This window comes from Podarcis liolepis, assembly GCF_965112155.1.
Source record: "Podarcis liolepis genome assembly, chromosome: 2".
Taxonomy (NCBI): Eukaryota; Metazoa; Chordata; class Lepidosauria; order Squamata; family Lacertidae; genus Podarcis; species Podarcis liolepis.
In genome coordinates this window covers 91,507,555-91,531,899 of record NC_139555.1, presented here as the reverse complement: position 1 = coordinate 91,531,899, position 24,345 = coordinate 91,507,555, and the positions used below count along the sequence as shown (strand labels likewise).

The window sequence follows — 24,345 nt, the reverse complement described above, 5'->3', positions numbered from 1 at the left end:
CTGCTCCAACATTTTTCACCACTGGATGAGGAGTTAGTACATATTTGGTGTCATCCCTGTAGGAGGGGTGGCACACACAGCACAGATTACCACTGTGACTCATTCAAATGCTATAAAGTGGGTAGATGAACAACTTCCTCCAACGGTCCAAGTTAGGATTGTCCTGCAAACGGAACCTTTGGCAGTGGGTGGGAAGCACTTGGGTATTTATCACTTCCCCATTTATCAGATATGACCACATTAATCCTGGATGTTGCCACCAAACAAAAGAAGGCTCCCTAGTTACTCCAAAATTGCAAAGTCTTACAGCACTGTGATGAAAACTCTGGTGGCCTATCATGCTCTTTGCTACATTAGCCCTTTTCTCTGAAAGTGTTATCCTTTCTTTGCCCATTATTTACAGAGACTCCGGATGAAATGGTCATCAAATCTTGTTTGCACTGGCTGCAGACCAGTGTTTTATACTGTTCTCCTACATGTTCTCAAACCTGACTTCCAGAGACCTATTCGTTTATTTTTACAACACACTGTAATTACAGCACCCGGCTATACACTGTTTTGCTGTTTGGGGAGGTTCAAAGAGCAGCAGTGGGCTGTTTGAAAGCCCTTTTGCAAACAGCCCTGTGTTGCTCTTTGAACCTCCGGAAACCAGAGGTTTAAAGAGAGGAGCTTGGGGGTGTTTGCCAGGTCCAGACAGAAGGAAGGGGTGAGAGGCGGCAAGGCAGGTTAGAGGGACAGTACGACAAAATCTTGTGTGGAAGAGAGAGGCATGGCTTCACCACAGCACACACTTGGTGACTCCTTATTTTACAGCAGGTTCTGCTTACTAGAAGAGATGCATAGACAGTTACCCACTGGGAGTAACTGAAGGGAGGCAGAGGCTGGCAGTGGTACAGCCTTGCCCTGTACCCTGCTGAGGACACCAGGCACACATGTTTTGATGTCATGCGCTAGGCAGCTATCTCTTCTGCTGCCTGGGTTGCAAAAGCATCCTGCAGCCAAACACCTTCAGAGACAGGGGGCAAAACATTCCTTCTGCCCCTTCCAGCTCTGGTTCAGGATTCCTGTGAGCTGCCTGGCACCAGCTCAGCTGCCTTGGTCTGTTCTGATCTCTTTTGTGGCCTAAGGTGAGAAGCGGCAGGCAGTGGCAGAACAGCAAAGCTGAGAGTTTCTCCCCTTTGTCCGTCACCAGTGTGGCTTGTGCCACCAGCTACAACTGCCACATCTTGACTTCCTGGGGCAGGCAGGAAGCCTGCATGGGACATGAAGGGAGAAATATTTCCCCCCTTTGTTTCCCCCATACATAAGGCAGCAGGGTGGGGGGCAGCAGTACAGACCTTTGCTCCCTAAGGCAAAATTTGCAGATCCAGCCCTGGTGTTTGCAAAAGGGCATTCAAACAACTCCATGCTTTGCTTTGGCTGTGTAGGCCTGTTTCCAGTAGGGCAACTGGTCCACACTGCCAAACCTGGCAGGATTTATACCCCGCTTATTAGCACTGGCAAAGCATCAACACAGCCTCTGTCTGCATTTTATTCTAGGGGGTCCTAACTACAAAGTTTCCTTCATCCTTTTTTGCCTTTGTGACATACCAAGACTTTATCCCGTCACTGAAGTTAAGGTAATATTTACAGTGCAGGCTCAATTGTTGCAACTGATTAGCACTCCTTGAACACGCTGTTAGCACACAGGCCACAAAAGCCTTGCTCTCTGGACCTCAGACACTGTTGCAGCACTAAACAGAAAGCAAACATATTGTTTGGCTTCATAACCTCCTCACCCCACCCCACCCCACACTGTGTGCTTTTGTGGAGTAGATGAAGTGATGAATTGCAGTGGAACAGCTAGCTGCTGAAAACTCACATGCTTTTATTCTCACAGGTTCTCTTCCAGCCATGCAAGTTTTGGACAAAAGTAAAACAAATAATTATTCATCTGGCCCCAGTACTAGACACGGCAAAGAATTTTGCATAGGATTGGGTACAAGGATCTTTGTGCCAGTCAGTGCAATAGAACAGCAAGACATCCAAATAACACACTGATGTAGCCTGACTCAAAACTGTGCAACTGTATCATGCGCAAGGCCTTGAACAAATCATGGCAGAGTGACAACACCAAGCACCATCCTCTCCTCACCGACAGGACTCGTGATGACAGCATCACAAACATGTGGCAAAAAGCCGCGAAGCACCAAGCCCAAACAGACCACAGGATGCTCTCCAGAAATAAGATGTTGACATATAGAAGGCTGTACTGGTGCAAGTACTGGTAAATCAGCCGTACTTTGTAGACACTCATAGAATCAGGGTATTAATTTTCCAACCTTAAAATAGAAATAAATGGTGGGCAGAATCGCAATGCAGTCGGCGAGGTTACGGACATGAGAAAATGTTACACACCAGCTCCAAGACTTGGGAAACAAGCAGACTATATGTAGAAACATATTCTGGCCCCATATATAGTTTTCAGGAGATCTCACACTGCCTCAACTAGGGATGGAAGAATCTGTCAATTTCAGCTCTTTCATTTTAATGCATATTTCCCCTTAATATATGCTTTTTTGTAAACATTGGTTGGTTGGAGAACTGCATTGCAGAATTTCAATAAACCCAGATTTCAAAGGATGGCTGTGTTTTGGCTGTCTTATTATTGCAAAAAGTGTGAATCTTCAAATGCTGACTGAATTGGATTTGTCCCTCATCCCTAGTTAGGACTTAACCATAAGGAAATTATTGTGGATGGAATCCATAGCCCATTTGTTTTTGTTTTTTTCCAATGACATGCAGCTTCAGCTTATGCATGCTTACTCAGAAGTAGGCACCACTGTGTACAGCATGGTCTACTCCCAGCCAAGTGCACTTGGCTCTCTTTCTTGTGCTACAATCCTATGTCCAGTTAGCCAGGAGCTAGCTCCACCCAACACAACATAATTTTATTTTTTTGATAAAGATGTCATCATGGGAGTGGGCTACAAACCACTCCAACAGAGGTAAGGCTCCAACCCTCAACATCTTTTCATCTATAGGACTTATCAGCATATTTAAAAGTTTAGGATCAATGTGCCAGACATGTCTGTGCACGGTGACTTAGCTGGATAGATTTGCCCAGCTTCCACTGGCACTTGCTAGCACAGCCAGGAATCTGAGAGGTGCGTTTCCAAGCATCAGATAACATGAATTCAGCAGGCCTGTCACTTAGAAGCATTTAGGACTGCCAATTCCCATACCGACCCCTGCTAGTCCAAAGATCAAACTAGGGAGTTGCAAGCAGATGGCACACTCCAAAAGAATGACAGTTGTGTAAAAGGGGGGAGGGGACGACCCTCGGCGACCTTATTGGATGTGGCATCTCTTCCTTTGCAGTATAAATCACTCTTGAGATATGTACTCTGCTCTCTGGACTGTCAGCACATGTTCTTTCCACTGGATCAGAGTAGCTCTCATTGTCATCCTTCTCTACACATTTCAGTCCTGCCTTGCCCATCAAGCATGGCGGCTTCTTCCAAAGATATCCCTCCCTCTCAATGCTTTCTCCATTGCATCAGCACATCCTTCACTTGGACCTTTATAGCACCACAGGGGAAGCGAGGAGAATAACATGCACCTCTTCAGATGCTTCACACACCTGAAACTTGATATATAAAGAGGTGCGGCTGGAAGCATTGGTTTACAGCATCTCTGGCAGCTAAGCTGCGTGAAGCAGGTCACTGGAGGCTATGGACCAGGGTTGCTGGCTTTCTGTGTGCGAATTCATTTCACATGTGAAGAAACACAGCCGCACGCTTGAAAGGCTGCACCTTCACGATTAAAGGCTTCCTCCAACCATCTCGCCTGTGGGTTTTTCTTTTCTAAACCTGTTCAGCACCGCAGGTGTGTTGAAGTCATTGTCACTTGCATCGTGCCCAGTGAACGGGAAGCAGAAATGGATTTCCTGCACCTGCTGATCACCTGTTACAGGTAGGCAGGCCAAATGCTAAAGAGGATCAAGCTGCTGCACTTTTAATAGTAGTAGTGCTCCAGAGGAAATCTCAGCTGGATTAGCTTGCAGGACCAGCTGCACCTGCTGAAATGCCCTCCTCTGCACAACTGTCAAGGATACAGGAGGCCTCTCCTCTTGCTCTCTTACAAACAACTGCTTTCCAGAGGCTTGACTTACCCATTTCCCATGCAGGTTGTCCATGTCCCTTGTACATCCCGTGCTGCTGCCTTTAGCTCCTTGTTTTTAGGAGGCTACAGGGCAAAATAATTGGGCTAAACTTGAAAATATAAAGAAAAAGAGGGTACTTTTCATCATATGTGGTGGCCATGTAAGAGGATAAAAGACTTCTGGGAAATGATATATAATGAAATGGAAAAAAATGTTGAAAATAACTTTTCCTAAGAAACCAGAAGCTTTTCTTGTAGGTTTTATAGGACCAGAGATCCCGAAGGTCCAGACGAAACTATTTATGTATGTGACCACGGCTGCGTGGACTCTCTTAGCCCAGAAATGGAAAGGTGGTACAATTCTGACCAAAGAAGAGTGGCAGACAAAATTGATGAACTATGCCAAGATGGCAGAACTTACAGGAAGATTTAGAAACCAGGAAGAGGAGGTCTTTAATAAAGAATGGGGAAAGTTTATAATTTATTTGGAAAGCTATTGTAAACAATTACATACATTGGTAGGATTGACAGAAAACTTGTAGTAAAAAATTGAACTATGAATTGTCAAAGGATTTATAAAAATAGAGTTATGATAGAGATGCAGAGGGGGAAATCATTACATTAAGAGGGAAGTCAGAAGGGATTTTATGTTTATGTATTCAGTTCATTTGTTTATGTAAAATAGAAAATGCAAAAATGAAATTTATATTAAAAAAATGAAAATATGCACTGTTTGTGGATTTAATTAAGCTCACACCCACTTACCTTTCTCCCCTCAGTTAGGTACATAGGAAGCTGTCTTATAGAAAGCAAGATCACTGGTCCATCTAACTCAGTATTGTCTATTCTGACAGTCAGAATCTTTCCAAGCCCTACCTCAAATTGCCAGAGATTGAACCTGGCAACTTATGCAATACAAAGCAGATGTTCTGCCAACTGAGCTATGACCCTTCCCCCAAATTCAAGCACCTAGCAGCATGTTGGTCTAGATCAACCACGTCAGATAAATAATAATAATCCTGTTCCTCTTGCTTTCATTGAATCGCAATGTTTGTTCCTGCTTCCTTTGTGGAATTTTTATTGCTGCTTAGTTTTATTGATATTGGGCCAGATTCAACAAAGGGCTCCCGCTAGCAGCGGTTTACGCAAGGACTTCCACTGGCACAATGGGGCTTTCCTCCTCTCCCCCTGCCTCTCATAGACCCACCTCAAATTGGCTGGGGGGGTTGGGGGGACCCCCAGAACAGCACTCAGGGGGAGGAGAGAGGCAATTGTTCCATCAAGTAAATTGCTTGCACTGACAATATTCCCCCATTGTTTACTTGAAACCAACTTAATGATGCTTTCTGCTTTTTAATACTTAGTTCTAGGTCTGTTTTAGGTTGGTAAAAGGTAAGGTAAAGAGACCCCTGACCATTAGGTCCAGTCATGGCTGACTCTGGGGTTGCACTGCTCATCTCGCTTTACTGGCCAAGGGAGCCGGCGTACAGCTTCCAGATCATGTGGCCAGCATGACTGTCGCTTCTGGCGAACCAGAGCAGTGCACAGAAACACCGTTTACCTTCCCGCCGGAGTAGTACCTATTTATCTACTTGCACTTTGACATGCTTCCAAACTGCTAGGTTGGCAGGAGCAGGGACCGAGCAATGGGAGCTCACCCCGTTGTGGGGATTTGAACCGCCAACCTTCTGATCGGCAAGTCCTAGGCTCTGTGGTTTAACCCACAGCGCCACCCGCATCCCTTTTTTAGGTTGGTAGCTCAGGTAATTCTTTTTAGGATGTTTAGGACTTCTTTTTAAGTATAGGAAGCTCCCTGGGATTATTCTTTGAGACTGAAAATAGAGCAGAAACTTTCTAAATAAATGAATGAAAATAATATCCAGCAATCTCGCAAAGAGGGTAAGCCATATGTAGGAAGTAACCATGTTCACAATCTTAGCAAGGCTACATTCTATATGATTTATTTTTCCACTGTGATTTGTGGGTGCAGACATGACCAGAGTACCATGGGATGAAATTAATAGACAAACCCTTGACTCTGACTCTTTTAGATTTTTGTAAAACCCACTGCCACCTTACAAATGTATTGGACTTGCCTGTTCTGGGGAAAGAACATTGCTTTGACCTGTCTGAAGTCAGTAGAGGAATTGCCTTTGGTCCAAGTTTCACACAAGAAGATGGAAAGACATCTATACCAGATCAAACAACTTGTCCGTTTAATACAGCACTGTCTAGTCTGACTGCAACAGCCCCATAAGCAGCATAATGTCTTGACAGAGGAAGTACCCTACAACCAATTGGATTGAGGAATCTTTCTTGTCAATTAATCTGGTCTCAAAAAACTTCTGAGAGCCTTCCCTTTCGTTCTGAGAAAGGGTACTTGTCCAGTTTTGAGGGGCATAGCTTGCAGGCAATGAACCTTGTTTTTATTGACTGTTCTTAATGGTATATTTGTGCATGATTTTGTATTGCTTTTAATATGCCTTGTTAATGAGGCTTTTACTTAAAAGCAAGTTATAAAACTAATAATAATAATAATAATAATAATAATAATAATAATAATAATAAAAGATAATGACACTGGTGGAAAATTTGAGAAACCAGGCTGCTGAGGTATTTGCTCACTCTCATCCTATGGCCATCAGCATCCACTCTGCTTTCTGATGTATTCCGTGACATCAGTCTCTGTTGCCCTTTCCTCATGCCCCGATTGCCATAAGTCCTTCCATCCAGAGTTTCAATCTTTATTCCCCAGTCCTTGACCGACAAAAATGAAAAGAGAAAGGGGGGGGGGGAGAGAAAATTCCAATTTCTGTAAAACATACCCACTCAAGATTTTGCAACCACATTAAAGCATGTTATGCAAACATCCCTAATTTGCATATATAAAAACACACTGGGGTTTTGCAACTGCACTATGAGGAATTTTTATGTAGAGTCCTGACCTCCTCCAACTTTTTGTCTGTGCTTGCCAAGTAAAAGCCTGTATCTTTCAGAACTGAGTAACAGCTGCATGGTGGTTCATGTAGGGCACTGAGATAGACATCAACATGCGCTTAAGACAGACAACTTCTGTCGCTCACACAGTGTATCTATATGGATGCCAAACCTGTTAATTACAGCTCTCTTGGTCCTACAGTTGATGCGTATCGTAAAAGACAACCCACCTACCCACATGTTCACAAATGTGACCACATCTTCCAGCCATTCCTGCTGCATGCTAACATGCTCCCTACCAGCTGCACATTTGGCATCAGTGCGAAGGGGCTGTACATGTGTGCACATGCCTACATGTAGGGGTATGAAACTCTGAGCCTGGAAAAACACACAGAACTGAAACAGAAAGTGGGAAAGAAAATCATTCTCCTCATTCTCTCTTCCAGCTCTATGTACTTTCCAGGGGTTGGAAAGGTAACCTCTTGCCGCTTCATGATGAAGGGGCCAGAGAGCCGGGGCGAGGCTGTCTCCAATGCTTCTTAGGCAGCAGTGTCATTACACCCATTGGTGACCCCGGGGTAATACTTCAGTTGTATTTTTCACATTTTGAGATTAATCCTCTCTCGCCATCCTCCCTTAATATCTCTCGGCCCATTTCTAGCATGGCATTTGCTGACCTTTGGCTGCAGCAGGTTGATTCCGTTAAGGAGTCACGAAAACCTTTGACAAATCATCTGTGTTGAATTTCTATTATCTTATCTAGCAAATGTACCTTCCATCTACTGACCAGATGTCACCTTGTTAAACACACTTTTGAAAAACACCCCAGCCTCTGAAAGGCAAAATGATTTCCTCGTTGAAATTATACCCATTTGCAAGGTGTGGCTATACTTAACTTCCTTTTCTAAGAGCTATTAGATCCTCAGAGGAAACTGGCAGAATAAACTCTGCTTCTACCTGAACTATGCGGCTGTTTTTTGTTTCCATAGACCCCCCCCCCCAATATAATTCAGGCTTGCTGGCTCTCCCACTTTGAACATCATTCTCCTGATTTTTAAGCTGGTCTGCCTCCCGACAGCTTTGTAGTCTGCTTGGCCTTGATTCTGTTTCTCCTAATGACTTGCTGCAAAATAGTTATTGTGTTAAGCATTTGTTTCTTAAGCAATGTGACAGGCAATCCCATCAATCTGAGCTTGCCACAGTATCAAAACAAATTGCATCGCAAGCTCCTCTGCATGCTAAAATAAGACATGTAAATGATCAACTGCTAGATCAAAGCACAGTTCCTTGCCTGACCTCAGCTCCTATGCAGGTTACTTAATGAAGGCAAATTTTGCTGCAAGTGCAAAACGTAACCGTGTTTACCTTTCACCAACATGTTTAACCTTTACCAGCGTGCTAAGGCAAACGTATCTAACTACAGCTATTTTTGAGCCTCTCTGTTGAGTGTTTCAGAGGTGGACCCAAGACTCAAGCGGCACAAACTGAGCTGAACACAAGAAATCTGGAAGCTGCGCTGCCAACCGACTACAGTGGTAACCTTGGGTTAAGTACTTTATTCGTTCTGGAGGTCCGTTCTTAACCTGAAACTGTTCTTAACCTGAAGCACCACTTTAGCTAATGGGGCCTCCCGCTGCCGCTGCACTGCCGGAACATGATTTCTGTTCTCATCCTGAAGCAAAGTTCTTAACCTGAAGCACTATTTCTGGGTTAGCGGAGTCTGTAACCTGAAGCGTATGTAACCTGAAGCGTATGTAACCCAAAGTACCACTGTATATGCACAAGAAATTGCTTCATTCTTAGGTCTTAGATTTTTTTTCCCTTGTTGCTATTTGTGGTTTCAATCCTATTTTATTGTACCCTGCCCTGGGTTCGCTTTTGAGGTGAAGGACAGGCAGGCACACACACACACATACACATACACTCCCTGCGCATTTCCCTGGCTTTTCTTCCCCTGCCCCGAATGCCGCATGAACTCAGTCAACCACTGACGTGGCAGCCCCACTGCACGGCCAGAACACATTCCTTCCCCGTGCTGTGGTTTAGTCACACCAGTAGCATCTCCTTCACTCTCATCGCTAACCCCTCCTTCACCCCATTGACTTCAATGGAAACAAAAGTCCCTTGGCAGGATGCTGCAACCTCTGGGGGTTTCCATTGAAGTCAATGGGGTGAAGGAGGGGTTAGTCTGCAGGGTATGTGTAGCAGTGGACTTCCCTCGTCCATCTGGCGAAGTGGCTTTTGAATACCGGCTAAAGGCAAAGAGTTGCAAAGGGACAGAGGGAAAGACTGTGGTGGCCCGATCTGGCAAAGTTTCACATGGGAATATGCCTTCTGTCAGATCAGACGGCTTGTCATTTAACCTGGTAGTGTATACTCAAGACTGGCAGTGGTTCTCCAGGGTCTCAGCTGAAGGTCTTTCCCATTATCCTCTACTACAGAGCTGAGGGCCCTTGGGCCCTTCAGGCCTCTCTGTCTGCCCTCAGTGCTCTCCCCAGGCTGCACCTGTTTCGCTCCAGGTGTTTTTGCCTTGATGAAATGAACTCTGCCTCTTGTTTGTCTGAGCAGAACGTAGAGAGAAACGTGTGGGTCTCTGTGGAAAGTAACTTACTGTATAAAGGTAACATTTACATGCATTGCTCAGTCCACTTTTGCTGCTGGCCATTGTCATGTGGCCCTCAGCAGGTTACTCAGAAAGGAATTTGGCCCTCAGGATTGAAGGTTTCTCCACCCCTGTGTTACACGTTATGAAACCCTCAGCTACTAGATTAAAGCTAAATGCAAACTTTTTATTCTTATTACAGGAGTCAAACAAACTAAGAACAGATGTAGCATGGCCCGCCTCTGTTCCTGCTGGAGAGCTGCCATAATCTCAGCCTCGGGGAGCCAGCCTCATTCAGTGAGAGGCAAAGGTTTCTGCTGCAGTGGAACCAGGGTCCTCCTGCCTCAGGCGTCTGCTTGGCTTGCTGCTTGTGGGAATGTTTGAGACAAAGCATGCCAAGGGAGAAGGATTCCTCCTGCTGCAGTTTACAGGTGTCCTTGCCTCCACCCAGGGTTACTCCCTCCAGTATGAATAAGTTAAACGTGCATCAAAGTCAGGTGCAGCCAGCTTGATCTGCCTTCAGTGCAGCTGCCTGCACACCAGACTTTTAAAGCACCTGACTTCCCCTGAAGAATCCTGGGACCTGGACTTTACCCTGACACACAGAGGGAATGCTGCAGTTCCCAGCACCCTTAACAAACTACAGTTCCCAGGATTCTTGGGGATGGGAGTCATGCACTTTAAATGTATGTGTGCATCTTGCATCTCTGAAAGGTAAAGGTAAAGGTAAAGGGACCCCTGACCATTAGGTCCAGTCGTGGCTGACTCTGGGGTTGTGGCACTTATCTCGCTTTATTGGCCGAGAGAGCTGGCGTACAGCTTCTGGGTCATGTGACCAGCATGACTAAGCCGCTTCTGGCGAAACCAGAGCAGCACACGAAAACGCCGTTTACCTTCCTGCCGGAGCGGTACCTATTTATCTACTTGCACTTTGGCGTGCTTTTGAACTGCTAGGTTGGCAGGAGCAGGGACTGAGCAATGGGAGCTCATCCCATTGCGGGGATTCGAACCGCCGACCTTCTGATCCTAGGCTCACCCACGCCCCAAGTGCATCTCTGAACCTGCATCATAAAACTGGTAACAGCTACTTCGTGTGTGTGTGCGCGCACACACACACACACACTAATTCGTGCAAGCAGCCCACTGAGATAGGTATTTATTTATTATTTATTTAATTTGTACACCACTCTTCATCTGCAGATGTCAGGGCGGTTCACAACATAAAAACATAAAAACAAAATGGGGGGAGGGGGCGTGAGCCCTGCCACTGCTATCCCACGGCATCTGCTGCCTGGGGCAACTGACTCACTTTGGCTAATGGCAGTGCCGTCCAGCCCCACCCACAGCTCCTACCAGTTTCAGCTTGCCTATGGGGACTCAGAAGCAGGGTGACTCAGACCAGGTCTGCAGTAAGGAGAGGGCAGTTAACTTGTTTGTGCCCACCACATTCTAAGAAACAAGAGCCACACACTTAACCTAACAAGGACTTTGGCCCTCAAACTTCTTCATTCTCACGGCAAGCCTGAGAGGTAAATCATTACGAGCTTTATTTTCCTCTTTAAAGGGGAAATTGCGAGATGAAGCAATGCAGCTCAGCTTCTATGTATGTTGACTCAGAAGTAAGTTCCACGAAGTTAAGGGGGACTTTTTCAACAGCAAAGGTGTACGGGGTTATGGATTTCTTTCATCTGACCTGATAGCGGCCCTAAGTGACCAGTCAGGGTCCCAGCTATACTGCCCCTTGAAGCATTCATTTCATTTAATGGCATCTATAACAGTAAGCTTGTGGAGGGTTTGGTTTGGGGGATTCTCAGGTCAATTCTGTACTGAACAATACTTGCTCTCAGGCAATAGACACTAGACAAGCAGAAGGAAGGACTTCACTGTCTGGAGCCATCTGCACCACCATCTTAATATAAGCTCCTTTGGGATTATCAATAATGTAGCTGAATTTTCCTAAACCGAATTCAACCCTTATGTTTCTATAGAGGTGGGACTCCTCAGGGAGAAGGGCCTTTCCACAGCAGCACTATCTGCACGTTTCTTGAAGGCTTGAAAAAATTTACCAGGAACAAATGGATGTTTGTCTTAAATTTTGCACCTAAAGCACACTGTAGGACCTCTCAATACATTGTTGCTTCTGCCTTTCTTCAAATAGCCCATCAAGAAAAAGTACAAGCTAGTCCTGTATCAACTCTGCATTTATACAGTGGTACCTCGGGTTACATACGCTTCAGGTTACAGACTCCGCTAACCCAGAAATAGTACCTCGGGTTAATAACTTTGCTTCAGGATGAGAACAGAAATCGTGCTGCGGCGGCACGGCAGCAGCGGGAGGCCCTATTAGCTAAAGTGGTGCTTCAGGTTAAGAACAGTTTCAGGTTAAGAACGGACCTCCGGAACGAATTAAGTTCTTAACCAGAGGTACCACTGTACTGGGTGAAGTGGTAGAGGCACATGTCAAAAAATGGTATCTCAAATGAGAGGGGACTTTGCTGTTGCTCATTGCTATAAATGCTATTAAACAGAATTAGTCATTCAACGGGAGGTGCAAGCAGCTCGCCATTTGGCCACTGAGTACCAAATTAGATGGGATGAAGGAGATCCATAATAGGCTTTCTTATCTCTTTACTGTAAAAAGCAGCCATAGGGTGCACAAATTCAGGCCCGGCCTGTGCTGCTTGGTTACAATGATTTAGCCCTTCCCTTTTATGCTATTTAACCTGATGGAAATAACACACACCCTGCTGCAACTACAATTCGCTCTGTTAGGGAAAATATTTAGTGTATCTTTAAGTACCTGTAACCTGGGCGGATCAGAGACTTTGTGTTCCTGAAGATCACACCGGCTCAAGAGAAAACCTCATTATTAAGATTTGAGTCACGGCACAACCCTGGAAAATGTTCCTAATGCCAAGACTCAATCCTGGGATCTATATGAAGCAACGTCAAACATGGGCAGAGCCCAGCCTGCCCACCATTGGCACCACACACACACACACATTTGGGGTCAATGGGGAAAGCATAGCTGCCAAGCAGATGTGAGCCTTGGACCTTTCTTAGAACTAAAATGTATACATTTTCTCTATCTGAACCAGGGCCCATTGCACTGCACAGCCCGGCTGTTCCTTATTTTGTGTAAGTTCCACCTTGCAAATGGAGCAAATGCAGGAAAGAGCAGGGCTGGGCTTCCCAACCCGCGCCAGGATTCTCCAGGGCGCAGTCCTAAGATAGGCTTTTCGTACCGGGGGCTCGGGCTCGGGGGGAGGTTCCGATCAAGGAAGTCTTTGAGCATGTGCGAAGTGCCTTGTGGATCGGCGCTCAGCCACCCCACTAGGGAACATCTGATCCCTTGCACCTCTCCTCCGCCACCTCCTCCTCGCCCCATCATGTGCGGGGATAGCCTGGCTTCCCTCACCCGCCTCCTTCTCCTCTCTGAGCGCGCGCGCGCACCCAAGCCGCCAGCAGGAGAGGAGCCAGGCCGGGGTGGGGAGAGAGAGAGAGAGGGATCACCCTATCACGTTTTGTCGGCGGCGGCGGCTTCGCCTGCCTGTGTGGCCGGGAGCGGCGAGGGCGGGGGCCCGGGGAGAGGCTGAAGCGTTGTCCAACACGTGAGGCTCATGTGATGGAGGGGAAGGCAGGTCTGTCCCTCCCTCCGGTAGCAGCCAGACGTGCCCGGAGTCACAGGGTAGAACACGTAGCTCCAGTCCACCCACTCGCTCACATTTAACCCAGCCTGCAGCCTTCCAATTACTCCTCAGCTCGCCAGCTCCCGCGCGACCCGGTGCAGACGCCCAGCGCTGCCAAGTAGAAGGAGGACATGAGCAACTAAGAGCAGCAGCAGCCGACGCCGCTAGCTGATCTCCTGCGCTCTTCCGGCGCCGCTTCTTTTGTGGGTGCCAGGCGCGCACCGTTGGCCGGAGGTGGCGCGTCCCGGCTCAGTCACTGGATTCGCGTTGACACGAAGCAGTGCGCCTGCCAGCCAGCTAACTAGCTTGCCAGCCTCCACCTTACTTCCAGGAGAGAACTTGGGTTGTAGGGGGGAAAGAAATCAAACCGGTTTAAATGGAAAGGATCCCCAGCGCTCAACCTCCTCCTCCACCACCACCTTGCCTGGGCAAGCTGGCAGCTCTGGAGGGCAGCGAAATGTCAGGGTAAGTGCCGCTACGGAAGGATATCCCGGGCAGATTTGTTGATAAATGTTTCAAGGCTGCTATCTCAAACGCGCCGACCCGGGATTTTAAGTCCCATGGAAGCCAACGCGGTTTGCTGGCGAGCAGACGTGCCGGGGCTTGCGCTGCGATTCGCTTTCCAAGCCCATCGGGCCGGTCTGGGTCCGCATTAGCAGCCTCCGAATTCCGCCCCACATGGGCAGCTACGGGCTTCAGTGGGTTCTGGGGCTGCGTGTGGAGGGGGAGATGGCTGTCCCCTTGGTTATGAGTGATATAACGTTTTTTTTGTCCTCTGCAGGTTGGATTTCGCTCATATTTATCAAGTTTACAAGCCCAGAAGAGGGTTAAAAAGGGGTGACGACAGCAAGGTAAATACAAGCAATTTTCTTTCCTTTTCCTTTTTTGTTTGTTGGCATCTTTGGTTTTTGCCCACTTTTGAGATGGTTTAATGCACAGTTTGGGTTCGAATATAAGGAAGTTGTCCTGTGAAATATATATGAAGGAGCTTGGTGGGTTTCTTTTACAAAAAAAACAACAACCACAGCCCAGTGTGCACAAACGTGTTTTGTTTTGTTTTTTGGAAGAAATATACTTTTGAAAGGTGGGACGACACTGTTAAGAAGATTTTCTTTTAAGGAAAAACAGTTTTAGTAGATAAGATTTACTTCCTTGTCATAACCTAAAATAACCCATTAGTTGTAGCTGTATAAAATACTTTTCTGGGCATAATTAAAATGCATAAATTTTCTGATATAAACTCTGTGGTACTTGGAGGATTTTGCTTCTGCCTTAAGGAAATGTTTCTTCTTCCTCCCCACCCCCCTTTATGGCTGCGCAGCTTTATGTTTTAGAGCCCCTGAGAAAAGGTTGTCTCCACAGTGCTTAAGAATCACTTTTCATTCGGAGTGATGCAATTGTTTTTCTCCCCTTTTGACTTCCAGGAGACCTATAAGCTGCCCCACAGACTGATAGAGAAGAAAAGACGTGATAGGATTAATGAATGCATTGCCCAGCTGAAAGATCTCTTACCAGAACATCTCAAACTTACAGTAAGTGAAAATCTGGCCACTGCCCAAAATCATCTTCCTTTTGGGGAGCATGTTGGGTTTCATGGATCTTTGTGCAGGTAAAAGTGCCACCTAGAGGTTTTCTGGAGTGCTGCAGATTTAACTGGAGAGGGTTGCATTTCAGGGCTTGGATTGCCACTTCTAGTCTCCTGGTTTTGTTTCCAATGAGATCAGTTTCTCAAGAACTTGCATGCATGGACTGGACCAGATGACACATTGAAATAAACAGGGATTAGATAAAAGATTTTTTTCCTGGACCTTACTGGATAGCTTTTAATGTGGATTTGCTAGTGACTCCTTTCCATATCGTTATGTTTTTGCTTTGGATCCCATGGTTTCAGATAGCTGAATTCCTTTTAAGCTAGCCTTCCCCAACCTGGTGCCCATCGAGAAGCTTTTGAGCTCCATCTCCCATCACCCCTGACCATTGGTCATACTGGCTGGGGCTCGTGAGAGTTGGAATCCAGCAACATTTGGAGGGCACCAGTTTGGGGAAGGCTGGTTGAGACCACAGCTCCAAGCAACCCGTTCTGTGGTATTAAGGACTGCATTGTTATTTTTTAAAAAAGTGACAGGCAGATTGTCTAAATTATTATTCAGGGTTGTTTGGGAAACCAGTGTTGCCTGCTTCAACTATTTGTTTTGCCCTATTTAGTCACAGCAAAAGAAAAACCTTATGTTGGAATTCCTTGTTTTACAACTGAGGTGCCAGCAGGGCAGATACATAAAACCTGTTTATTATGCAGACACAGGTTTTTTTTTGGTGGGGGGACGCAAAATGGCCATAGCCTTTTTTAAAGATAATAATTTTTAGCTTATATAATACATAGCTGTCAGTCAGAATAAAAATGAGTGTCACATCATACTTAGACCCATTCACGTTCTTATCAAGCTCCCCACCCTAAACTGCCCAATCAGTTATCAGTCTTGTGTTTAGGCTCCTTTTTTCCCCTTTCCAGCCATCCTCTAATGAACCATTTTTCTCCCTTCCTAGACATTAGGACACTTGGAAAAGGCGGTGGTTCTTGAACTTACCTTGAAGCACGTGAAAGCACTAACCAGTCTCATTGAACAACAGCAGCAGCAGATCATTGCCCTCCAAAAAGGTCTACATGCTGGTGAGTACTCTGTGACTGTGATGTTGTTACCCTGACCAGGAAAGCTCCTGGAGATTGTGATGACTCTATTCCTCACACTTTTTATACTCCTGCTAACGTCTTCCAAATCCTCTTCAGCTAATCGTGCACGCATCAGAGCAGTCCTGTGGATTTCAGTGGAACTGCTCCAGGGGAAGAGAGCTCTAATTCTTCCTTGTGCTATCGAAAGTATATAAAACTTGTCCCTATCCTTTGCCCTTTTCATTCAAAACTAGCTCTTTATTTGAAATTCGATCAGGTTGTTGTTGTTTTAAAAAGTTCCGTTGCCAACTGCTGTATCACCTTCATGTCAGGAGGTGGATTTCTGGCAGGGTCAGTTTTTCCCAACATGGTGTTCCAGCAACCTAGAAGCCTGGAATAGCTTCTGCACCTCTGAGTGATCCCTCCCCCACTTCATTCATTATGCATTCTCCTGCATAATGTCATTCTGTGCCTTCTGCTGCCCTTTAACTTCCCCCTATCCAAGTCTTTGCTTCTTCTCCGATAAGCCCTGTCTTCTCCTCCTTTACACTTTCTGCCCCATTTCTATATAGCTTAAAACAGGCATAAGCACACTCTGCCCTCCAGATGTTTTGGGACTACAACTCCCATCATCCCTATCTAACAGGACCAGTGGTCAGGGATGATGGGAATTGTAGTCCCAAAACATCTGGAGGACTGAGTTTGCCTATGCCTGGCTTACATTGTAAAAGCCACACCTCCCTCTGCAAAGTCACAAGGTAGACCTCTGTGGTTGTTGCATCCAGAGTTGCTTACCATGCAAATTACCACTGATATGTGGACAGTTTTTATGCCAGGGATGTGTTGCCTGCGGCCTTCCAGATATTGGAGGATTTTAGCTTCCGTCATTCCTGGCCACAGTGATAAAACCCCAAACAAGGTTTGGGTGATAAGACCCCAAACAAGGTCTTGTAGGGCCACAGGCTCCGAATCTTGGCTCTGTGCCGTTGCGAGCTGCCACCAGGAATGGCCAAGCAAGGACCAAACATGTCACTGTGTGTTGGGGGCAGGTCTATGCAGCAAACTGCTCTTGACATTGCAGCTGTAGTGCAGAATGCTACAAGGGGCGAGTGTCATGCGTCTTACTATATCAACTTGTTTGCAGTTAAGTTGACCTGCCCTTGCTGAAGTCTGTAGTGGCTTGGGCACTTCAGGAGCTGTAACATACACTGAAGCTGACCGAAACCTCAAGCGGTTTATTTTCATTCCACGGTTCACCCAACACACTCGAGTCTTGCATGATAAGAACTAGTTTGCTTCCTGTTATGTTTGTTTGCTGTGCTTCAAAGGCTCCTGTTAGACCAACAGAGACATTCCAACGCAGTGGAAGTCTTCCCATCTACTTGAGAGAAGCCTGAATTTCACCCTTGCAGGTTCAAACAGCTACTCAGCTGAAATAAGGTGTCTTTCTCCAGTACTGATCCCAAAATAGGTGGCTTTACAAAGTCTCAGGTTACTACCCTTTCCATGCTGGCCAGAGGGAGTTAGCGGTGCTGAACAGAAGTGTAAACATGCATGAACTTGTGCTGTATGGTTATAATAATGACTGGCTTAACTTTTCTGATATATTCATTTTTTTTAATCTTTTCCCCTTCTGCTGGTGTTTCCTCAGATGAGCTGCCCCCAAGGAGCCTTGACTCCAGCCAGGAAGTGTTTCGGTCCGGTTTCCAACTGTGTGCCAAAGAAGTGCTGCAGTACGTGGCCAAACACGAGAACAGCAAGGAGCTGAAATCCTCCCAGCTCATCGGCCACCTGCACAGAATGGCCTCCGAGGTTCTTCAGGGTGGAGCCAGCAGAAAGCCTGGCGATGCTGCCCCTAAACTTACGGAACTGAAGGAGAAGTCTGGTGCTCTGACCAAAGCTGCCGAGGCTCATGGGAAAAACTGTGTGCCTGTGATTCAGAGGACTTTCGCCCACTCCAGCGGAGAGCAGAGTGGCAGCGACACAGACACAGACAGTGGATATGGGGGAGAGCTGGAGAAAAGCGACTCCAAATCCGACCAGCAATATTTTAAAAAGGACGCTGAGCTCAAGTATGCTGTCCAGGAGAGAATCAGCTCTATCAAACAAGAGACTGAGGACCCGCCAGCCAAAAGAACCAGGATGGAAATGTTGGAGGACGAAGATCATTTTAGCAGCGATGTGCTCGGCTCTCCAAGCAGTTTCTTGGGCGCTCACCCTCACCAGCCTCCTCTGTGCCTGCCTTTCTATTTGATTCCACCCTCAGCGACAGCCTACCTGCCTATGCTGGAGAAGTGCTGGTACCCGGCCTCTATGCCTCTCTTGTATCCAGGCCTCCCAGCCTCCACTGCAGCACTTTCGGGGTTAATGAACCCAGATAAGATTTCTTCTCCTTTACTAATGCCTCAGCAACTCCCTTCTCCAGGACCATCCCACTCCCCCATGGACTCTACTGCTCTGCTTCAAGCTTTGAAGCAGATGTCTCCTTTGAATTTGGAAACCAAAGACTAAACTTGGAGTGACTTTTCCTTGAGATTCCCCCCCCCCCTTTGCTGGATGAGTTTGTGATTATTTCAGGGTTCCCGGCTCTCTCTCACACACACCCTAAACTGGCTGAACTGAGAAGCACTGAGGGGAGTGGAGAGATCGTTGATCATTTATATGTAGAGAAGCTGAGTCATCCCTTGCTTTGACTGCCCAGAGAATTTAGGAAAGACCTCAGAGATGAACCCAAATTAGTTATGGGAAGGAGTGAGTTTTTGCTGCTTCTCCTCGCCCCTTAAATGTGTTGATGGGTTTTTGTTTGTTTGTTTTGCTTTCTGCCATCTGCAAAGAAAGACCTGAATTGGTTGGCTAGGATTATGTTTCAAAGCTGTGAATGAAACCTAAAAAAATTAGGTGGATTTAGACTCTTGTGAATATTACAAAAAAAGTGGTACTTCTCATGAGGACTTTGCTTAGTAAAAGAGCTGGATTCAAACAGAGAGGCTTCCCCTCTTCCTGCTGCTGCCAATATTCAAAACCTTTAAACTTAACACTCACAAACACACATTACATATATAGCAATTCAAGCATTGGGATCAGCCCTGCTTTTAGTAGTCACTGGCTGGCAGAGCACAGTAAGCAATTCAGGGAGATTTTGAGACTGGATTCTCATCAAATTTCTCCTGAATTGCATACGTCATTTTCCTTTTAGATTCTGCCTGGAAATTTTGAGCTTTCGGATAGGGATGGTGATGAGAGAGAGAACATCCTTGAGGAGTGTTCTATGCCTCCTTGTATCTCACACTAGGCATTGCTTCTCAAAACTGCTAGATAGGAATGTCTGGGACTTGTCCACAAGAAGTGGACAGACAAACCATGCTGTGGCACGGTTCAGCTCTGGCAAACAAAAAATAAAACCAGATCAGACTGGTACTTTTACAAGGGAGCTGCCTGCCACTAGCTGTTTTACTATGGATCCTATTCTGTTGCAAGGATGTCAGCAGCGTGATATTCTCTGAAGTCCATTCTCAGTTTGCCCCCCGTCCTTGAAGGCAACAAGATGTGGCTGTTATGTAAGGGAGTTTCATGCCCATAGCAGGGGTTGTAACTTTCTTCTTCCAGGTACCAATGTAAACAGAATATGGAATGTTATAGTTTCTAAGATGAAGGCCTTACTCAGATAGCCCTTGCCATCTGTGATAGCAGAACTGACAATGCTAAGCACTTCCCTGAAACCCATAAGGTTTTTTGTTTCTTCGTCCTGTTCCCCCACCCCCCGAGCAATACCTAATTCACTGGGTGTGGAATATATGGCACTTTTGCACTAAAGCAAGAGGCAGGCTTGTGATCCTGGTCTAGGCTGGGCAGGTACAGGTGGAAAGGATCCAAAAGTGAAAATAACACACCCAACTGAATAAATCCCCCCCCCTGCCCCCACTAGTTTGTATTAGAGCACATTTTAAATCGAAGAAACAGACAATGATAGTTGGAGGGATTTCCCTCCAGCATTCTGCTGCCTGAAGCTACTCTCTTACGTTGCATCCTCCTAAGGCTGGACCTTGATGGTAGTTTTAAGAACTGCAGGAAGTGGATGAGCAATGCTCTCTGCAAAAGAAAAGCAGGTCTCTTGCCCAGGTGGCAATGTCAGTGTTGGCCATGTGTGCTCTTGATGGAGACCACCAGATGTGCTGTTTTGGTGTGTCCTAACCCTAGTTCTACAGCCTCTGCCCCGCTCCCCTGGAACTGATTGTGTCTGGCATGGGCTGTGAAGTTTGCACAACTGGATTGCCATATTCACTGCTGGAGTTCCGCAGTGGAAGATGTTCCCTTTCCCCCCCGGGATGCTTTTCTGTGCTCATAGTTGTGTGCTGCCGCACCAAACCAAATAGTGTGAGAAACCATCATCTAGATGGAGCAGATTCTGCACTGGTGAATACTCCCATTTGATTTCGGCTACTTAAAACAGTAATAATAATCCATGTCATATGGTGGTGTCATCTGAGTAGTTCTGAGACATTCATAGAGCTCTGTGGTCCTACGAATTCTCCTTACACTATTGCACCAACTGCTAGAATGCACTATGCTGAATTGCAGATCGTATTTGACCATTTATTTTATTGTCTGTTTTCAAAAAAATGTTTTTTTTTGTACACAGTTGTTGCCTTTATTTGTAAAATCTGTTATAAATATAAATGTGTACATATAAATATATATTATATGGATATGTAAAAAAAAATGTTTCAGAAGTCTATTATTTGTAAAACTACTTGAGTACAAAGAAAGTGGGAAATATGAATGTATTCCTGTTTTTCTTTTTATTGAGGAGAATGATCTATTCATCCTCTAGGGAGAGGTAGAGTGTTTATATTTTTGGAACCTTCCTGAACGTGGGGATATTGTAAATATTTTTATCAGAGTAAATGTTACGTAGTTGTTTTAAAAAAATACTAAATAAAATTCTTTTTCCTGTGGAACATGAGCACTGCTTCTCTTTGTGGTTGAGGAATCCTTTGGTTGTCATAATAAAATACTGTATGTGCCATCAACTGTATCCAGGTGTGAATGTTATGCAATAGGGGTGGGGAACCTGCCCCCCCCCGGTGCTGTTGGACTACAACTTCCATCATGCTTGGCCATTGGGTACACTGGCAGGGGATGATGGGAGCTGGAGTCCTGGAGGGCCATAGGTTCCTTATTCCTATTGTATAGAAGCAGGCAACATGATCACGAATCCAAATTAAGGTTGTATTTTGGGTGGAAGTTGACTTAGCACTATCTAGTTCATTGGGACAAGATGAGACAGCAACTGCAAAGATGAGATATTAGGGTCCAAATGGTGGCACACGGGAAATTGGGGCCAGCCCTACCACTGGGCAGAATGAGAGAGCCACTTCAGGCAGCTGATTTGGGGTATCACCAAAGGGCAGCAAATCATTAGTTATTCCAGTTCATTACAATTGTTACATTTCACTGAGTGTGGGATTTTTTGCCTCAGGTGCTAAAAATAACTTGATTTGACTTGCGGGAGGGGGTGCTGTTTGCTTCTCTACTTAAGTCACCAAAATGCCTTTCCCTGACTGAAATTGCTCGTCTTCTCATTGTGCTTGGCCTAAGACTCAACTCAAGTAGCTGCTGCTATTGTGCCACCGCAGCCCTCAAGTAAGGGAGGTTATGCAAGGCGGCCCTCTTGAACTTTATGGTTGGTTGGTTTTTTGCTAAACAAGACTTAGAGAAAGAATCACTACTGGAGAAGGCAGAAGTAGCCTTCTCTCTCTTACCCAATGCCAAATACCACTGCTTGCACAGAAAGCAGTCACTGAAGCCATTCCAAAGGCTTAAATCTGCCCCCCGGCTTTCTGGTGGCTGTATGTCCTATTTTCCGGTGGAGTGGGTCAACTCCTGTTTGAAGGCGACCTCTAAACTGAAGGGTTGCCTGGTCTGAATCTGGTTTAAAGAGAAAGGGCAATAAGGGAGACCATCAAGGGCCTTGGAAGTTGCCCACCAATAGTTGTCTAGCACTTGGACCAAGTAGGTGCACATGTCACCCGACTGCAGTCTTCCCCACAATGGTGGAATCTGTTTCTATTCAAATTGTATCAATTCTTTCTAAATTTGCATCCATACATATAAATTAGCCTATGCAGACTTGATGCACACCTATGTCCTCTTTTGGTGATACGTTTACCCACCTTTTTTTGGCAAGGTGCAAGCAGCTACTGTCGTTGGCTACCCTCTTTTAAGTTCTCTCAGTATGGACGCCATTCACTGAGATTATTTATTTAAGATATTTAGTGGGTAAGAAGGTTGTGGGAAATTAGCAAGTCTGAAATATAATAATAATAATAATAATAATAATAATAATAATAATAATAATAATAATATATCATCAAACTAACAATTTACAGAGCAAGCCACCAATTAAGCTCCACCTGAAATTCGGCAGAGAGAAAGAGTTCTTATCTCTTCAGGCAGGGAGTTCCAGAGCCTGGGGAAATAGTGGTAAAGGCCCTGATCCTATCTGCTACCACTTTTGTCCAATGCAGTGATGTAATAGCAGCACCTGCTGACTCCACTATAATAGGTGCTTGGGCCAATTATATATACATATATACAGAGAGAGAGAGAGATACACCCACAATTCCCTGGCCATATACAGTGGTACCTCAGGTTACATACGCTTCAGGTTACATATGCTTCAGGTTACACACTCCGCTAACCCAGAAATAGTGCTTCAGGTTAAGAACTTTGCTTCAGGATAAGAACAGAAATCAGGCTCTGGCGGTGCAGTGGCAGCAGGAGGCCCCATTAGCTAAAGTGGTGCTTCAGGTTAAGAACAGTTTCAGGTTAAGAACGGACCTCCGGAACGAATTAACCTGGCTTGAGAGCAGTACATGTGAAAAGGATCTAGGAGTCTTGGTTGACCACAAACTTGACATGAGCCAACAGTGTGACGCGGCAGCTAAAAAAGCCAATGCAATTCTGGGCTGCATCAATAGGAGTATAGCATCTAGATCAAGGGAAGTAATAGTGCCACTGTATTCTGCTCTGGTCAGACCTCACATGGAGTACTGTGTCCAGTTCTGGGCACCACAATTCAAGAAGGACACTGACAAACTGGAACGTGTCCAGAGGAGGGCAACCAAAATGGTCAAAGGCCTGGAAACGATGCCTTATGAGGAACGACTAAGGGAGCTGGGCATGTTTAGCCTCGAGAAGAGGAGGTTAAGGGGTGATATGATAGCCATGTTCAAATATATAAAAGGATGTCACATAGAGGAGGGAGAAAGGTTGTTTTCTGCTGCTCCAGAGAAGCGGACACGGAGCAATGGAGCCAAACTACAAGAAAGAAGATTCCACCTAAACATTAGGAAGAACTTCCTGACAGTAAGAGCTGTTCGACAGTGGAATTTGCTGCCAAGGAGTGTGGTGGAGTCTCCTGCTTTGGAGGTCTTTAAGCAGAGGCTTGACAACCATATGTCAGGAGTGCTCTGATGGTGTTTCCTGCTTGGCAGGGGGTTGGACTCGATGGCCCTTGTGGTCTCTTCCAACTCTATGATTCTATGATTCTAAGTACTTAACCAGAGGTACCACTGTACTGCTTTAAATGTCAATACGAGTACCTAGAATTGGTCCTAGAGGCAAAGATGCCCAGCAGGGATGGGGAACCTGTGGCCCTGACAGTGGTGAACTGCAGCTACCATCTTCCCTGATCATTAGCCATGCTGGTAGGAGCTGGCAGGAGACTGAGTGCAACAGCAGCTGGGGATCTACAGGTTCCTGATTACTGGCTTAGGATGAGGTGGTTCAGCCACCTTCCGTTCCCATTGCCAAGGGCCAGTTCATACACTGCACCAGTCTAGGTTGGTGTCTCCACACCTCCTCCTCCCATTCTCCCTGTCACATGGCTGTATCTATGGCGACTTCTACCCGCTCTCATTTCCAGTTGTCCAGTGAAACCAAAGAGTTGCGATCCCTTCTAACTTGCCCCTAATCAGATAGAGAGAGGATGGGAAAGATCATATGGAATAGCTTCAGACTTCGGCAACCTTTATGCCCAAATGGTAGAATTTGATAGTATAGCTTGAAAAAATGGTGGCCAGTCGATCTTCACAGGTGCATCCATTACTCATGGCTGGTACACTACCATACCGAACACCCAATGTCTTTTTCATGCAAGGCACCGTGCAGACTTCAGCATCTCAATTCTAGTCCTTGCTGCTGCTTTGTAATTTATACCCCCATGTACATGAAATAAATGTGAAATTTTATTTATTTATTTATTTATTTATTTATTTAAACACACTGTTGGGCTTGGCCTGAAG

At 45.8% G+C, this 24,345-nt stretch overlaps 1 protein-coding gene and 1 long non-coding RNA gene across 3 annotated transcripts; one reads left to right on the top strand and one right to left on the bottom strand.

Annotated features, from left to right (window-relative positions):
* Positions 1–6,337: 6,337 nt before the first annotated feature.
* On the bottom strand, positions 6,338–12,999 carry LOC310702153. The gene is made up of 2 exons (XR_014523301.1): positions 12,483–12,999; positions 6,338–6,900 (listed from the first exon to the last, which is right to left on the bottom strand). It is a non-coding gene; the product is annotated as an uncharacterized lncRNA (long non-coding RNA).
* A 122-nt stretch (positions 13,000–13,121) lies between these two features.
* BHLHE40 (basic helix-loop-helix family member e40) lies at positions 13,122–20,997 on the top strand. Of its 2 annotated transcripts, XR_014522009.1 has the most exons (6): positions 13,122–13,836; positions 14,153–14,222; positions 14,796–14,903; positions 15,916–16,039; positions 17,691–18,617; positions 18,666–20,997. XR_014522009.1 is itself a non-coding variant. In XM_083486859.1 (5 exons), exons 1-5 carry the CDS (start codon positions 13,748–13,750, stop codon positions 18,548–18,550), a joined length of 1,251 nt encoding a protein of 416 aa, XP_083342985.1. In that variant the 5' UTR covers positions 13,350–13,747; the 3' UTR covers positions 18,551–20,997. The 2 variants fall into 2 exon arrangements, 1 of the variants encoding a protein (XP_083342985.1); XM_083486859.1 differs by having other exon boundaries at positions 13,350–13,836; positions 17,691–20,997.
* Positions 20,998–24,345: the final 3,348 nt, after the last annotated feature.

What these genes read in the sequence shown, in the direction of transcription:
- BHLHE40 (XM_083486859.1), top strand. Translation starts at nt 13,748, where the DNA reads ATGGAAAGGATCCCCAGCGCTCAACCTCCTCCTCCACCACCACCTTGC. An exon ending in GAGGGCAGCGAAATGTCAGG is followed by an intron (nt 13,837 to 14,152) that starts GTAAGTGCCGCT and finishes TGTCCTCTGCAG; the next exon opens with GTTGGATTTCGCTCATATTT. An exon ending in AAAGGGGTGACGACAGCAAG is followed by an intron (nt 14,223 to 14,795) that starts GTAAATACAAGC and finishes TTTGACTTCCAG; the next exon opens with GAGACCTATAAGCTGCCCCA.